Below are 17,714 nucleotides of genomic sequence, written 5' to 3'. Positions count from 1 at the left end.
TTACAGATCCATTTTGTCGACTTCCCTTGCCTACATTGTTCCATTGACCAGAGGCTGTTCACCTTGAAGATCTGATGCGATTATGAGTACGATCAGGCGTGAGACGCACTCGGTCCTCCAAATTTTCAAGGACCGCTGAGGGCACACCAGGCACCATGCGCGACATGCAAAGCTCTTCCAGCCGCTGGACCCAACCTTCGACTGAACCACTTCTAAGGTGGAATATTTATATATATATTAATTATAGAAACATGTTTTTTTGGGTTCACAACATATTCTATGGTCTCCAAAGTGTCCACAATTTTGATTTTTGGGAAGCATATATTATTTAATTTAATTTAAAATGAAATCTCCTTTCTTTTCTATGGACAAATAAACCAACCAACCCTATAGTTTAAAGGGTACCTTACCCTACAAATAAGGTGTTTTTTTTTTTTTTTTAATTAATTATTTTTTTTTAAGCTCACAAAGAACAAAAATATTTCAAATCTTTCACAACCAATTTACTATCCTTGATGGAAGGCAATAACACATGGTTTGCCTCTTTTGATTATTCCCAACCACTTCCCTAATCATTTAACCACTTTTTTTTTCTTTATATAGTTGATGAACCAAACTATGCTCTCTCGAGATCGTGATGGCTACTCTAAACAAGCAAATGAAAGGAGGATTCAAGTCCTTTTACAAGTCTCGGGATGGAGCTCGTGACGTACAAGCATGTGAGTCTGTTTCAGTGGATAAAGTATCTGTTTACAAGTATAATTGGTTGGGTAGAAAGAGTAAGAAGGTCGTTCATCAACATGGCGGGTCGAGAGGAGCGAAGGGCGGTGGGGACGGTGACGGAGGCGGAGGCGGGGGAACGGAGGGGAGAAAGATGGTGGTTGAGGGTAGGAAGTCAGTTTCCCATGTGGAAACAAACTTGGGATCAGTGGCTTCATTTCTTCAAGTGAAGGTATTGGTATCAGACATGCCTGAGATGATGCAAATTCAGGCCTTTAGATGTGCAAGGAGGAGCTATGACAGCTTGGAGAAGCTCAGCTCAAAGCTCATGGCTTACAATCTCAAAAAGGTAACGTATTGTTCTATATCGACAAACTTTTTTTTTAGCTTCGCAGATCGTTAACGGATTTCAAATTTTTGAAAAATTAAAGAACTGGGTCTCGTAACACGAACGAATGTTATTGAAATCAAACAATTTTCAAACGGGCATAGTTTTTTTTCTTTTCGAGAATGAAAATTGTAGCAAAGAAATCAGAAAAAATCGAAATCGGAGCATTTTGAGACATAATTGAAGTGGCCAATAGGAAAAGGATCCGACAAGGCATGTGTTTAGATGAGTAAACACATAGTGATTAGCAAATATTTTAAGCTAACAATTTGATATATTCATTCAAATGGAGTCCTTCCTTTTTCATGTAATCCATGTGCATTACTTCATTGCTTAATAATTTTTAATTTTTTCAATCATATTCTAAAATTTTCCCTTATTTCTAAATTAATATCACGAAGATTCGTTAAGAGATGAGAACTGATCAGGGTTATGGAAATTTTGAGATCGAGATTGAATCGTAATAAAAAAAATGATTTTGAGAAGTTGTTTTAGTCCCTCCTGTATTGTTAGGTTTCTGTCTAATACGTTCGATAACTTGAAAAAGTTTCTAATAGTTTTGTTAATTTTTGAAAAAAATCATAATATGTTACAAATTTATTAGACATAAAATTAAAAGTGTACGAGTGCTCAAACCCGAAAGAAATTAAAAAAAAATATATTTTTTAATCTATATAAAAAAGAAAAAACTAATTGAATTGGGCCTAATGCAGGAATTTGACAAAGTACATGGGCCGGCCTGGCATTGTATTGTGGGCTCAAGTTTCGGGTCATTTGTGACCCATTCAACAGGTTGCTTCCTATATTTTTCAATGGAGGAATTATATATTTTATTATTTAGAACTAAAATTCAGAAAGCTACTGAATGAATGTAAAGGCAACTTTTATTATATTGTACAAAACCAATTTATTCTTATTATTTCTTCCCTTACTGTAATTCAAATGAGTCTTTCCCAAATTCTCAACTGTCATATAGTTCCATTTCTTCCCACATTTTTCAATCCTAAAGTTACGAAGGAACGAGAGGTATGCAAGCATTCAACCAAATGATGCTATGGAGACATCGGTTGGATAATGAAAGTCCAACATCGGCTAATTTAGAGAATGATCATGAGTTTATAAGTGAGGAATACTAACTCCATTGGTATGAGGCCTTTTGGGAAGCTCAAAGCAAACCCATGAGAACTTCGGCTCAAAATGGACAATATCATACCATTGTGGAGAGTCGTGTTCGTCTAACATGGTATCAGAGTCATGCCCTAAACTTAGTCGTGCCAATAGAATGGTAAATCCTCAAATATCAAACAAAGAACTCCAAAAAGAAAAAGGATCCAAGCCTCCTCGAAGGCAGTAAAAAATGACTAAGACTCCAAAGGAGTCGAACCTCGATTAAGGGGAGGCGCACTTTGTTCGAGGGAAGGTGTTGGATGATGAAAGTCCCACATCGGCTAATTTAGGGAATGATCATGTTTATAAGTGAGAAATACTAACTCCATTGGTATGATGCCTTTTGGGAAGCCCAAAGCAAAGCCACAAGAGCTTCTACTCAAAGTGGACAATATCATGCCATTGCAGAGAGTCGTGTTCGTCTAACAACATCACCGTCTCTCTATTTATGTGGGAATCTCACATTGGTTAGGGAAGAGAACGAAACACCTTTTGTAAGGGTGTGTAAACCTTTGCCTAGCAGACCCGTTTTAAAGCCTCGAAGGAAGCTCGAAACGAAAAGCCCAAAAAGAACAATACTAACCGTTGAAAAAGTATTATGAAAAGTCACTGAGATTCATTTTCTACTATCTATGTAAGCAAAAGTTTAGATGATCAATATTTGTACAGAGATCACTAGTTTCTCTTGCTTTGATCTAAGCTATGCTAAATATTAAACCTGACACGATCAATGGTAACTATTTCAAAATCATTTCTAAATAAAAGCAACTAAAATAGACGACTGATCTGCTATTTCACTCGAACATCGTTACGTGGAACAAACACCTAGGTGTTATACACTTGAAGAAAAAGTATAAAACAACAACAACATAAACTGAACCAAAAGATTAACTTATCTAATGAACACTTTTGAAATTAGTTTGCATTGAAATTTTGGTCGAATGACGCAAATGTACCTATGCTTCAGAAAAAAAATTCCTCGCACAAAGATTATACGTCAATACCTCAAAATTGTACGCCAATCTTCTTAGAATTTGAAAACCATATCCTTAGAATATCCAAGATCCTTAAGTAAGCCACCAAGCTGCAAGTAAGCAGTAAAACAATTGTATGTTAATATGTAATAACAGTCGATGAATCAATTCAAGTTAATGATTGGCCAATTGAAAAGTCCAAATATAATAAGATACCTCTCCCTGTGTGAAATCTTTATTCTTCGGCCCACATATATGTTTCATCATGCCTGGTGGACCACATACCTGAACGCATGGAAGAAAGTCATTTATGTATCTATCCAAATGTATGTAATATGCATTCAAAACTATATGGGTGTGGGAGGGACTTTATGAATGCCTTATCTTCCAATCATGAAAGGAATTTGTAGGTAGCATAATTATCAGAATTAAGAAAAAAGGATGAAAAGTTGGTACTTATTCCCCCAAGTTCATGGCAAATAAACAATACTGTTTGTGCTATTGTTTTATGGAGCTACTTGACATAATTGGATTGTCCAAGAAATAACTAAAAGGAAGACTTTAATAGTCCAAGCCTACCGCTAGTAGATATTGTCCGCTTTGGCCTGTTACTTATCGTCGTCAGCCTCGCGATTTTAAAACGCGTCTACAAGGGAGAGGTTTCCACACCTTTGTAAGAAATGCTTCGTTCCCCTCTCAAACCGATGTGGGATCTCACAATCCACCCCTTTGGGGGTCAGCATCCTCATTGGCACATCGTCGCCTGACTCTGATACCATTTGTAACAGTCTAAGCCCACGTTAGTAAATATTGTCTGCTAGTAGATGAGTTTTAAAATCGTGAGGCTTACGACGATATATAACGAGCCAAAACGGATAATATCTGCTAGCAGTGGGCTTAGACTGTTACAACCCCTATATGCCTAGCTCTGCAGGTACTGCTCTATATAGTTTACGTACAGATCTAGATGATACATGATACGAAGGATTACCCCAAAAAGGGAAGCATATTTAAATGACCCAACTGGTTTTCAACAGCATGCTTCGACATATTATTGTGATAACGAGAATCCTAGATTAGAAGAGGCAACACAAGTTTGTAAAACTATTTTTTATTTTCCTTCCCACTCGAGGAAAATGACTTGTAGGCTGGTTCTTATTGATCATATCGCATTGAGATAGACATGAACGGCAAAGATTATCAGGTACTGAAGTATTACGGCAACAACAACAAACACTTACGAGGATTAGTGCGTCATTTCCAGGGGAAGGTAAGCATTTGATGATCATATCCTTTGATACATGTCCCTTCCCTCCCTTCCAACCCTTTGGTGGATTACTAACAGTGTAGAATACCTACATTTTTATTACCATAGAGCCCATCACTTTTACAAAGACGTCGGAAAAAAAATAATTGACACAAGCATACAAAAAAGGGAAAAGGACTAAATCGTTCTCATAGTAAATGTAAAGATTCTGGACATATTGGCGGGTTTCATTTCAAAATATGAACTTCTATTCTGATATGTTAAACAAAGATCTAATCTTATAGCATGCACTATGATGCAGCATCCTATGATAACGATTTATTCGTAATAAATATTATCTTTTTTGGTATCCTTTCGATGCCTAACACATGCTTCAGCACACGGAAACAAATTTTGATCCTTTTGGCCAAGTTTTCTATTTATCTTCAACAACATCATCATCATTATTATTGTTTTGGTTTCTAATTATTCTCATGCTCTATTTCACTTATTGCACGATATTCAAGCTAGGTTCCAAATATGTCATCTCACGACCATTTGATAGGACATCGTTGTTCTAAATAGTACAGCAACTCTTCAATACTGAAACAGATGATACCTTTATATTTGGGTGGCAAGCTGCAAGTTTGTCAAGTTTCTCTTTAAGCAATATGTCATCGGCAGACACATTCGCAAAAATCAGCGAGACCTGTAATCATTAAGGGGCATGCTCAAGCAATGATGAAAAAGTTATAGTTGAACTAATTGTGTGCTTGTACTGCACAAATGAAGGTAGGTTGAAAAACCAACTAGTGTCCATTATCTATATTTCCCGAGTTCTTACATTACAGTGTTCGAAGAAAATGCTGCTTTAATGCCCAAAATGCTGGGAATTTTTCTTGGCTAAGGAGAAAATAAAGTTCCAAAATTCTATGGATGATTGCAGTCAAAGGTGTGGCATGGTGGAATTGTAATAGAAAAAAAATCAGTGGGATGAAATGGTTGAATAAGGTAAGTTTCAGAGTACTTCATGTTTTCTCTATGAAATGCTTTTCACAATTATTCTTCTTTTGTTATTTTTTCCAATTGGGTAAATTACCCCAAGCTTCAAACAGGGGATTGACAGAGAGTACTGATTCTCCGTTGGACCTTTTCACTAAATCAATGAAAATTTTTGTTATTTGTTCAAAGAAAGATAAATAAGTGATTGAAGAAAGACATATTCTTGGTTGTTATGTAATGAACTGCACAAAGTATCATGAAAGGGAAAATACAGGAACCTTAGTTTTCGACTTTACTGGTTACTTTTGGCTTAGTCCGGAAACTATGCAAGAAAAGATCATTGCGCACCTGTGTAATGTCATCTTGGTTTTTTGCTATAGCATCAATGACCTGAAGCATGGGAGTAATTCCTGTGCCACCAGCGATCTGCTTGCCAATAAAAATATAAAAAAGTTAAATGTAATCTTGAACTTTTTTCTATTTAAAATAAAAGTTGCTTATGGTCATAACATTGACAACCAAATGATGATATGGGAAGGAGATCAGTTATAAGTGTACTTATATTTTCACAAGCAATCTTAGATGATTCATTTTACCATGCCAATGTGTTTCTTCATGTTTGGAGAGTATTTGAGCTTTCGAATGGGTCTGCAAAGCAATTTAAGGAAAAGAGAGTCACATAGGACATACAATACATGACCTGGAGGTAACGACGAAGACAATATAAAAAAAAAAAAAATTACCCTTTCACTTCAAGTTTATCACCAGGTTTCAATTTAGCAAAATGCTGAGTCATTTTTCCTTGAGGATATATCTGCAAAATTCACGAAAGAAACCACAAACTCCTTAAAACTTAAAACACATTCACACTTGTAAAGAAATTTTGTCTCCAAAAGGATAAGTAGATATCCAACTGAGGAAATATAGGCGGCAGCATGAAGAACACTATACCTTAATTAGTAGATCAAAGTATCCCTTGGCCTCGGGATCTGATATAGGTGTATAACTGGACAAAAGTGATCACATTATATACATCAATACATTCGAATCTCATCTTGATGCTTTTTCTTTTTTTAAATCAACTCGCTAATAAAACAACTTCATGAAGGTCTGTTGTTTTTCGATAATCGTCTGTTGTTTTTCGATAATCCGCCAGGGAAATCCTTTCTTTTCGGTGAGAGGAAATGGTGAGGTTATTGGAAGAAAAGTAAAATGAGTAAAATAACAAACCGATAGAATGACTGAAATTTTGACTGCTCTTTCTGAAATCTTCTCAACAGATTTTCTATTTAAATATAATCTATCTTAAAAATGGTGGCCAACTAAATCTGTGCCACCTCCTATTTAAATATAATCTATCTTAAAAATGGTGGCCAACTAAATCTGTGCCACCTCCTACAAAATTGACGTCTAAAACTTTGTTAATATATTCGACGTGTTTGTCAAATGGTCAACGGAGAACTAATGAAATGTGTGAATCTAAATAAGGAAAAGGGTTGGGTTGATGGTGAACAAGAAGATGATATAATAGATTGGAATAGCAGAAAGATTTGAACTGGGAATATTGTTTTGTCCATACAACATGGAATAGACTGGAAATCTCAACTTCCCAAGGAGGTGAGTATTTTCACTCCATAATCAATTGCCTGAATTCTAAAGCCTCTATAACTATGCCAAACCCTCGAAAACGCCAACTTACTAACACCAAATTTGCAATAATCACATATAGATAAATACTTGAACAAGAAGACTTACGAGCGTGCAACGTATTTTACTTCCCCTTGTTCGTCTTTATCAATTGGAGCTCTGTGGTTACAACAATGCACCGGAATGAATAACCAAGAAGCATATTCCTTTTAACTTAGCTATAATAACCATCTTTCAGGAAAAGAAAAATATACCTCCTATTGAAAAAGAAGGGTCGAGGAGGACAGAAGGAATGAGAAACATACCTTGTAACGATGCATGAAGCAACATCCACCCCCAATTTTTCAGATGGATCAAATGAAAATCTGCCACAGTGTATATTAGAAAATATTGTGACCTAAAATCTAACCCCAACCCACCAAAATACATCAATCATACAATTATTTAAATGAAGATGTGAAGAAAAGGTTGTCAAAACTATCCAAATCCAAAGATGTTCCAATTCATGCCACATCCAAATGAAGTTTGATTGTTATAAATTTTAGGTGAAGTTTGATTGTTATAAATTTTAGGTGGGCTAATATTTAGAGTAATTTAGAGTTATTGTATTTCAAGACTTTTTTTTTATTTAATTTGAGTGATGTAAATGGCTAATTATGCAAAGTATGAATGTTACCCCCTGCTAAATTAATTTTTGAGACTATATAAAGCCTTGTATGTTTATTCGTAAGCAGACTTGGAAAATATAGTCAAAGAAGCATTTGTACTCTTCTTTAGCCAATGGCTAAGTTTCTTTGCAATTCTATGTAGTTTAGGTTGCATGTAGAATCATTAAAGCTCGATATGATCAATCTTGCTTGTGGAATGATTCGAATCTCAAGCAAGTGTTCTTGCCTTGAGATATTTGATCAACAAGAATCATTCAAGCTAGACATGATCGATCTTGCTTGTGGAGTGATTCGAATCTCAAACAATGTTCTCGCCTCGAGATATTCGATCCGAATCTTACTCCCCTTGTAGTGATTTCCGCATATCACCAACACAATTTCATACCCTAAAATCTAAAATTACAGGAAGTAATGATGAATCTAACTCCTCTTCAAGAAAACTACAAATTGAAATAACAAAAAGTAGTCAATGCAAACATGCCCAAATGGATAATGCATTAAGTACCGATTCAATCCAATACTCCACAATTATTGAACTAAAACAAGTAATATAAAACAAATAGATGGTTTCATTATCTTACTGAAGAACCATAAAAACGGGCATCCTAAATTTTGTACCTGTATAAATTAGTGTTATGAGAAACACGTGCAACGTCTTGCAACTCGAATTCAATCCATTTATCTGGCTTGAGTGCTGGAAATTCACAAAACCATTTCCATGGATTATAAAACATAAGAAAAGATTTGTAAATTAAATAAATGTCGTTTTCAATTCTCAGTGCGTTTTAGAGTATAATCATAAAGAGATTTGCTCCTTCATATAACTTCAGAGAGACATACTAAAACTCGTAAGCAAATTTCCTTTTCTTTGATCATAAAATTGTTAAAGAACGAGCGAATAAGACACACTGACCAACTTTTTGGCCATCCTCTTCGCAGTTTGGAGCGAGATGAACCTGTGTAAACAAATTTACCAATAGGAAGTTAAGCTTCAAAGAGATTCTTCATCCTATACGTTCATTAGATTCCCAAACTCATAAGGATAAAACACGCCGCGATAACGGAATGATAGAAACAAATGACGAAAAGTAAGCTCACTGGATACGAATACCATAATCGCAATCACGAGGACAAGTGACAAACCAGTCCATCATAACGAGTTCAAATTACGAACATAAGGAAGAACACAATAACTCAACACAATCAACCTCAGCAATGGATCATCAAGATTCAAGAGCGTTATAAGCGGCACATACAACAGAAAACAGAAAACAGAACAGCTTGATTCTCAACAGCTCAGAAGAAAAGAAAACAAGAGAAAACGAGATAAGTTACCAAATTCGAAGTCGAAGCGTAAAACATATACGAGATTCCGCCGGTAACTGCAGTGATGGTTCCAATAGGGAACCTGAACTTGGAGGACTCAATCCTTGATTGGCCACATAATGCATTGTAGCGTAGAGCTGGAGCAGCAGTTACAAGCCTTCTGAGGAACGCCGCCATTGTCGCCGGAGAAAAGCAAGAGATCGGAAGGAAGCTCAAACAAAATGTGTAATGAAATCACCACTGAGTTGCATCTTAAAACCGCCGTTGAGCGCCTTTGCTTCTCCGGATTGCTTGGAATTTCGGAATATTGGAATATTTGAATAAATGAAAAATTAAAATGGAAATTAAAAGGGACCCACTTTTGAATTTTGCCGCCGTCCTTAACAGGCGAATTAGATGACCATTTTACATAAATACCCTCCTTAAAGTTACAAATTTACCCCTCTCAACTTTTAAATTTGCATTAATTTCGTATTTAAACTTTTAATTTTATAATCATAATCTAATTTATAAAATTAATCATTTACTAGACATAAAATTAAAATTTTAAATTATTAAATATAAAAATTACATAATATTAAAATCGAAAATCTATTAGATATTTTTCTAAAAATTTAGAGATTAAAGGTATAATTTTTTTTTATTTGAAAGGAACCAAACAAAATGTAAATATATATATATATATAGAATAACGACCTGAAATTTTCTACTTAATTTAAACATATCTTAAAACACAGTCATGGACTTACGTGTTTCGAAAACATTTTTAAAACGACACCTAAATATAATAAATAAGCGTTTAAGTTAAAAACATTCTATTTTAGCTTAAGCCTAAGAAAATAAATACCATTATCCTATGCATGTGTCATGGTCTCGAGTTGCAATGCGGTCGTCAACCGTACAGGATGCCTTGTCTTAACCTGAAAAATATAGTAGCACGAGGCTATACCACTATCCTATGCATGTGTCATGGTCTCGAGTTGCAATGTCGTCATCAGCCGTACAGGAATACCTTGCCTTAACTTGAAAAATATAGTAGTATGAGTCTTGAGCATTTCTAGAATATCCAGTGACCCCTATATATATATATTTTGGAGTGTTCAATTTTGGGAAAAAAAAACCATGGGTAATATTGTAAACTACATAGAATAAAAAAGCTATTTAAGATAAATTTCATGATAAGATACGAATAATTCCATTAAAAAATGAAAAATGATTTTTTAATTTAATTATTCTTATTTATGTCTATCTTTATTTCCCCCAATATTCACCTTCATCGCATATCATAGCAAAAAAAAGAAAAAATATATATATTTTTTTTATTTATAATATTTGTTACTTTTTTTTTTAATTTAATATATTTTTAAAATTTTCCAATTTAAATTATTATATTCTGAATTTTTTTCAATTTTATTTTATTAGGCTTTGACATTTATTTAAAGTTTTAAAATCCCTTTAATTTGATTCCTTCAACACCTTTGCTTCGCCCGCATGCTTGGAATATTGAAAATGCAAAAGGATGGGACCCACTTTTAGAGTTGGGCTTGGGCCTGGTTTCTGGATCCTACTTGAGCCCAAACCCGGTTGGAATTGAGCCCAATGAAAATCTACATAATTTTATTTCAAATTTATTAATTTTGTCTTTATTTATTTTCAAATTTTCAGCCTTTTGACCCTTCAAAATATATATATATATATATAATTACGTCTAAATATTTATAACTCTATTGATTTTATGTCATTATCGAAAGAGATCAGGGGACAGGTTCCCCCGAGCCTCTCCCAGTGGGGGCGAGTCTCAATTGAGATTGAGAGAGATCCCCTCTCCATCTCTACCAATGATGAAAGAAAAATGAGGTTTGTCCCTCTTGCGTCTGCTTGCTACTCCCGCTTTCTTCGGGACAGGGCGGGCTTTCCTATGGTAGTCCCGCTGCAGCCTTTGACCGTCCGTCCTGCTTTATTTAGATCAGAAAAATCGTACGGTTTTATGAAACCGTGTGCTGTAGCTCGAATCCGTAGTCAATCCATATTATTACATCTAAATATTTATAAAGCTATTGATTTTATGTCATTTATATTCTCGATTAAAATATCAACAAAAATCCACTAATCGAATTCTTCTTCACTGGCGTCGTTTAAACATGAGCAAACTCACGAACGAACAACTAAGATGGTCAACAAAAAAATTAGCCTGCTTTATCGACCGCTCGTCTCGAATTGCTTCCACGACTAAATACTATCTTCATTAATCACCAGAGTCGTTTTAACCTACTTTACCTCACTCGCACGTTTTTCAGGACATCATCTAACATGCTTAACTTCTGAGATCCTATGTTTGAGCAATCCAGAAGGAACGTACACTTTATTAGTATAGGTAGTAACTTTCAGTTCTCGTAGGGTTTTCTTTAAACCATCGTATCTTTAGATGTTTACCCGATTAATTCATGAACCATTTTTTTTTTACTCGAGACATGAAACCGAGGTTCGAGAGGGTATCATCATCATATCGAAGCACGGTTTTCAAAACCGTCCTTTCTCGAAGTTTTAACTGTTGTTAAGGATTGAGTAATCAAATATGGATTACACCCAGTTGCCCTAGCTGGAAGAAGTGTTATTATATTTCATAGTGACTGACTGGAGGCTGGAATCTTTAACAAAAGCAAAAAGTAATTTAATTAATTTGATTAATTTAATTAACTTAATTAATAATGTTTTATTCAGACCCTTTTGACCAACAATTTTATATACAAATAATTTTAAATAAAACAAGAGAATAAATGGAATGGAAGCTGCCCATTATGATTTGTCTCAAGAAAAAATCATCTTCTTTTTGTTTTGTTTTTTTTTTTTTTGAATATATATTTTGGAGTGTTCAATTTTGGGAAAAAAAAACCATGGGTAATATTGTAAACTACATAGAATAAAAAAGCTATTTAAGATAAATTTCATGATAAGATACGAATAATTCCATTAAAAAATGAAAAATGATTTTTTAATTTAATTATTCTTATTTATGTCTATCTTTATTTCCCCCAATATTCACCTTCATCGCATATCATAGCAAAAAAAAGAAAAAATATATATATTTTTTTTATTTATAATATTTGTTACTTTTTTTTTTAATTTAATATATTTTTAAAATTTTCCAATTTAAATTATTATATTCTGAATTTTTTTCAATTTTATTTTATTAGGCTTTGACATTTATTTAAAGTTTTAAAATCCCTTTAATTTGATTCCTTCAACACCTTTGCTTCGCCCGCATGCTTGGAATATTGAAAATGCAAAAGGATGGGACCCACTTTTAGAGTTGGGCTTGGGCCTGGTTTCTGGATCCTACTTGAGCCCAAACCCGGTTGGAATTGAGCCCAATGAAAATCTACATAATTTTATTTCAAATTTATTAATTTTGTCTTTATTTATTTTCAAATTTTCAGCCTTTTGACCCTTCAAAATATATATATATATATATATATATATATATATATATNGAGTTCTCGTAGGGTTTTCTTTAAACCATCGTATCTTTAGATGTTTACCCGATTAATTCATGAACCATTTTTTTTTTACTCGAGACATGAAACCGAGGTTCGAGAGGGTATCATCATCATATCGAAGCACGGTTTTCAAAACCGTCCTTTCTCGAAGTTTTAACTGTTGTTAAGGATTGAGTAATCAAATATGGATTACACCCAGTTGCCCTAGCTGGAAGAAGTGTTATTATATTTCATAGTGACTGACTGGAGGCTGGAATCTTTAACAAAAGCAAAAAGTAATTTAATTAATTTGATTAATTTAATTAACTTAATTAATAATGTTTTATTCAGACCCTTTTGACCAACAATTTTATATACAAATAATTTTAAATAAAACAAGAGAATAAATGGAATGGAAGCTGCCCATTATGATTTGTCTCAAGAAAAAATCATCTTCTTTTTGTTTTGTTTTTTTTTTTTTTGGTCCACTTTCACTGAAATCTATGGCTTCCCATATATTTAATGTGTTCGTCTGAGCTAATACGACAATGTTCGTAGTTGCTAACGGTACGATCTCCATTACGATGACAAGACGTTATTTGTAACGGCCCAGATCCACCGCTAGCAGATATTGTCTTCTTTGAACTTTCCCTTTCGAGCTTCCCCTCAAGACTTTAAAACGTGTCTGCTAGGGTAAGGTTTTCATACCCTTATAAAAGGTGGTGATGTCCCACATGATTGTGATGTCACAATCCGTACCCTCGTGATTGTGATGTCCCACATTGGTTGGGGAGGAGAACAAAACACCCTTTATAAGGGTGTGGAAACCTTTCCCTTGCATACGCGTTTTAAAGCCTTGAGAGGAAGCCCGAAAGGAAAAGCCCAAAAAGGACAATATCTACTAACAGTGGATCTGATCCGTTACATTATTTGTTCTTTTTATCGTGATAGAGTCGATCGATTGATTCTGAATAGCATTAATAAGACCTAGAAGTAAATTGTTCGAAGGCTTCGAGCTTGGAAAATCGATAGCTAACGTTCGTTGTTGCGATTACAATAAGCCCATTTTAATTTAAAGGTGAATTAGGGTTAGGGTTAAGAATTAATGATTAGGGTTCTTGAGAAATTAGGGTTCTTAATTGTTTTTATGTTTTTTTTTTTTTTTTTNCTTGACAGTGTTCATTGTGGAGATGTCAGGTTGGCCATGTTTGGTTGCACAATAAATTTCATACAATACTAATGAGTTCATATGCTTGACAGTCTTCCTTTTTTGAACCTTGCACTAATTCATTCGAACTGAACTTGGTAACCGATGACTCGAACATTCTTTTGCAGCATGACCCAAATATTATTTCAAAGGTAATATAGTCTATGAGATGCGACATTGGTCGAAGATGGAAACGAGGCATTTCTTACAAGAGTGTGGAAGCCTCTCCTTGATTGACACGCTTCAAAACTGTGAAGCTGACGACGATATGTAACGAGTTAAAGTGGACAATATCTACCGGTGATGGGTTTGGAATGTTACAAATAGTATCAAAGCCAGACATCGGGTAGTGTGCCAGCGAGGAACGTTGGGCCCCCAATGGGGGTGGATTATGAGATCCCACATTGGTCGGATAGGGGAACAAAGCATTCCTTATAAGGGTGTGGAAACCTTTCCTTAGTAGACGCATTTAAAAATCTTGAGACTGATGACGATACGTAACAAGCCAAAACAAACAAATATCTACCAGTGGTGAGCTTGGGCTGTTATAAATGGTATCAAAGCCAGGCACCAGGTGGTGTGCTAGCAAGGGCGATGGGCCCCCATGGAGGGTGGATAGTGAGATCCGATATTAGTCGGATAAGGGAACGAAGCATTCAAGCGTGTTTTTAAACTGTGAGGCTAACGACGATACGTAACGAGTCATACTGGACAATATCTACTAGCGGTAAGCTTAAGCTGTTCTATAGTCATGTCGTAGGGGATACAGGTGAATATCGAGACTATCAAGTGTCAAATTTTAGTCCAAATCTTGAACGTATGATGGTAGCGTGAAGGTGTGAATGGGTAAGTTAGATTGGTATTGAAAGCTTTATGCAACATTCTGCGGGTTTTGGTGAGACTGCTGACTGAATAACAAGAAAAGAACTGTGTGTCAAAAGTCACGTCAAACTGCTTTCCAAATCCCATAGAATTAGGGCTTAAGATTTGGCTTAAACCCTAACTCAACATTCTCTCTCTCTCTCTCATGGTGATTTTTTATGATCAAATGAAAAAAAAAAAAAAAAAAAAAAAAAAAAAAAAAAAAAAAAAAAAAAAAAAAAANTGGCAACACGATGATTTCTTAGCTGATGTCGGTAAAGAAACGTTAGCGGGATTGGGAGAAGTTACTACGAAAGTAATAGTAATTTTCTCGATCATATTTCCGTAAGCTAGGGTTTAGAGTTCTTATTATTGTACGTTTTTTGGTATATGTAGTAATTTTCAATTCTTTTAAACTTAGATAAATCATATTTCGATAATATTTGCTAGTGGTTGGCTTGGGCTGTGTAACGGCCCAGATCCACCGCTAGTAGATATTATCCTCTTTGGGCTTGGCGTCTGCTAAGGGAAGGTTTCCACACCCTTATAGGGGTGATTTGTTCTCCTCCCCAACCAATGTGGGACATCACAATCCACCCACCCCCTTCGGGGCCTAGCGTCCTCGCTGGTACTCTTTCCTTTCTCCAATCGATGTGGGACTGCCCTCAAATCTACCCCTTTGAGGCCCAGCGTCCTTACTAGCACACCCTCTCGTGTCTACCCCCTTCGGGGAACAGCGAGAAGGCTGTCACATCGTCCGATATTTGGCTCTGATACCATTTGTAACGCCCCAGATCCACCGCTAGCAGAAATTGTCCTCTTTGGGCTTTCCCTTTCGGGCTTCCCCTCAAGGCTTTAAAACGCGTCTGTTAGGAAAAGGTTTTCACACCCTTATAGGGAGTAGTTTGTTCTCCTCCCCAACCAATGTGGGACATCACAGGCTGTAACAAATGGTATCAGAGCCAAACATCAGGCAATGTGCCAGTGAGGACACTCGGCCCCAAGGAGGGGTGGATTGTGAGATCCCACATCGGGTTGAGAGGAGAACAAAACATTTCTTATAAGGGTGTAGAAAACCTCTCCCTAGTAAACGCGTTTTAAAACCGTGAGGTTGACAATGATATGTAACATGTCAAAGTGGACAATATCTGCTAGCGGTGAGCTTGGGTTGTTACAAATGGTATCAGAGTTTGACATCGAGCAGTGTACCAGTGAGTACGCTGGCCCCCAAGGAGGTGGATTGTGACATTCCACGTCGGTTGGAAAGGGAAACAAAGCATTCTCTGTGGAAACTTCTCCACAGTAGACGCATTTTAAAATCATGAGGCTAACAACGATACCTAACAGGCCAAAATGAACAATATCTACTAGTGAGCTTGAGCTGTTACACTCTTATTAATAATAGACAAATATAAATCCACGTCATTTCTTTAAGATTTTAGGTTTAGTCATAATTTACCCTAATCTTCCCATAATTAAATCATGATATACCAATAAAAAATATTTAAAATTCATTAAACTACAATATTGTATTTATTTATTCTCTTTGAAATCTAACATTATAATATTCTTCCATTTATAAAATATATTATATTTCATAACTCAAAAAAGGACATAAAGTTTGAGGGATCATTATATTTAAAAATTAAAAAATAAAAAATAAAAAAGCTAATGATAATGCACCGTGACATAGAAGTCGGTGTAGTCTTCGACGTGGCAAAATACTAAATTTCTCAAATTAAAATGCCACGTGTAAATTAAGAAATTGACACTAAAATAATGAAAAATAATTACATAAAGTATAAACTGCATGTGCTACCTATTATTAGAATATATAATGAAAATTTATTTAACCCATTTTTAAAGTTTTATATTCATAAAAGAATGGTTAATAGAAATTAAATTAAAAATTTTAAAATAATTTTAAGATTTATTAAAAAAATATAAAAGTCAATTATTCCACGTGAAATATAATGTTCTAAAAAAAGTAACAATTTACTCGATAAAGTATAACTCCCGACTAACCTAATCTAAAACGTTATCTATTAAAGGGATAAAACATGATACTTCAAGTCAACTCGAGCATAACTTAAAGTGACCCGACACATTTATACCTACTTTTACAAATTGTAGATTCCTATCTGTTCAACGTCGCCTCAAATATCACGTCATTATTTAGTTATTTATTTTCATCCACATAGTTACGCCGAGAGATTTGATCAACTAAGGAACTGTTCAAAACTAATTCCCGAGCCTTAGAAACCAAATAAACAAACACGAACATTTGACTTCACCAGTTAAAAATATATTTCTCCTCGAATAAATGTTATTTTTAAAAATGATTATATTATATATATATATATATATAGTAATAATTTGTAGATTGTTTGGGGTCACATGTGTGACAATAATGATGATAAAAAAAAAAAGAAATTAAATTAAAGTACTAAACTACGTGACAGTGGGTGGATGCACGGGCGCTTCGTGCACCCAACGTCCCAATTTGGTTGGCTCCATCCCACCGCTGCATTAGAATTACCAAACTACCCTCACATTCCCACGACGTCGTTTTACTCTGCACTCTCTTTCTTCCTCACGCTTTGGATACGTCTATTTTATACGCTTTTTTCTAAATAAAAGAGCTACGCCTTTTTGACCGTAATGTTTTCTAAATTGCCCTTTCTTTTGTCAGAAATTACGAGACTGCCACGCTTGGTTCTACTTTTCTATGTATTGAAATGATGAGAACTTGAATAAATAATGGAATAATAATAAAAAGAAACTTTTGGTAATTTGGATTAATAAAGATTAATTAGTATAAAATTAATCATTTTATAGAAATTCTCGTTATTAGTTAAATCTTAGGTTATATTATATAATTTTTGTATTAAAAAAATATAATTTACTCCTAAATCACTCAATAATGCAATATCATACTATTTAGCATTAAATTCACTCAATTAATAGCTTCGAAAAACACGTAAATATGCAAAATCCTAATATGTGGGTCAGGGCGTTACAAGTGGTATTAG

At 34.8% G+C, this 17,714-nt stretch overlaps 2 protein-coding genes across 2 annotated transcripts; one reads left to right on the top strand and one right to left on the bottom strand.

The window, feature by feature from the left end:
- Nucleotides 1–450: 450 nt before the first annotated feature.
- Nucleotides 451–2,022, top strand: LOC111799067. The gene is made up of 2 exons (XM_023682462.1): nucleotides 451–1,069; nucleotides 1,822–2,022. The coding sequence occupies exons 1-2, from the start codon at nucleotides 638–640 to the stop codon at nucleotides 1,975–1,977; spliced, it is 588 nt and encodes a 195-aa protein (XP_023538230.1). The 5' UTR covers nucleotides 451–637; the 3' UTR covers nucleotides 1,978–2,022.
- A 1,012-nt stretch (nucleotides 2,023–3,034) lies between these two features.
- On the bottom strand, nucleotides 3,035–9,410 carry LOC111797980 (NADH-cytochrome b5 reductase-like protein). The gene is made up of 13 exons (XM_023680902.1): nucleotides 9,148–9,410; nucleotides 8,726–8,768; nucleotides 8,431–8,506; nucleotides 7,450–7,509; nucleotides 7,253–7,303; nucleotides 6,449–6,503; nucleotides 6,241–6,311; nucleotides 6,094–6,145; nucleotides 5,846–5,923; nucleotides 5,115–5,204; nucleotides 4,491–4,604; nucleotides 3,466–3,534; nucleotides 3,035–3,359 (listed from the first exon to the last, which is right to left on the bottom strand). Exons 1-13 carry the CDS (start codon nucleotides 9,313–9,315, stop codon nucleotides 3,303–3,305), a joined length of 984 nt encoding a protein of 327 aa, XP_023536670.1. The 5' UTR covers nucleotides 9,316–9,410; the 3' UTR covers nucleotides 3,035–3,302.
- Between the last annotated feature and the right edge of the window lie 8,304 nt (nucleotides 9,411–17,714).

The sequence above is a fragment of the Cucurbita pepo genome, chromosome LG07 (assembly GCF_002806865.2).
Source record: "Cucurbita pepo subsp. pepo cultivar mu-cu-16 chromosome LG07, ASM280686v2, whole genome shotgun sequence".
Taxonomy (NCBI): Eukaryota; Viridiplantae; Streptophyta; class Magnoliopsida; order Cucurbitales; family Cucurbitaceae; genus Cucurbita; species Cucurbita pepo.
The sequence above is the reverse complement of the archived record's forward strand: the minus strand, read 5'-3'. Positions and strand labels throughout refer to the sequence as shown.

What these genes read in the sequence shown, in the direction of transcription:
- LOC111799067 (XM_023682462.1), top strand. Translation starts at nt 638, where the DNA reads ATGGCTACTCTAAACAAGCAAATGAAAGGAGGATTCAAGTCCTTTTAC. An exon ending in TGGCTTACAATCTCAAAAAG is followed by an intron (nt 1,070 to 1,821) that starts GTAACGTATTGT and finishes GGCCTAATGCAG; the next exon opens with GAATTTGACAAAGTACATGG.
- LOC111797980 (XM_023680902.1), bottom strand. Translation starts at nt 9,315, where the DNA reads ATGGCGGCGTTCCTCAGAAGGCTTGTAACTGCTGCTCCAGCTCTACGC. An exon ending in CATAACACTAATTTATACAG is followed by an intron (nt 7,510 to 8,430) that starts GTACAAAATTTA and finishes ACACTGTGGCAG; the next exon opens with ATTTTCATTTGATCCATCTG. An exon ending in TGAAGAAACACATTGGCATG is followed by an intron (nt 5,924 to 6,093) that starts GTAAAATGAATC and finishes ATTGGCAAGCAG; the next exon opens with ATCGCTGGTGGCACAGGAAT.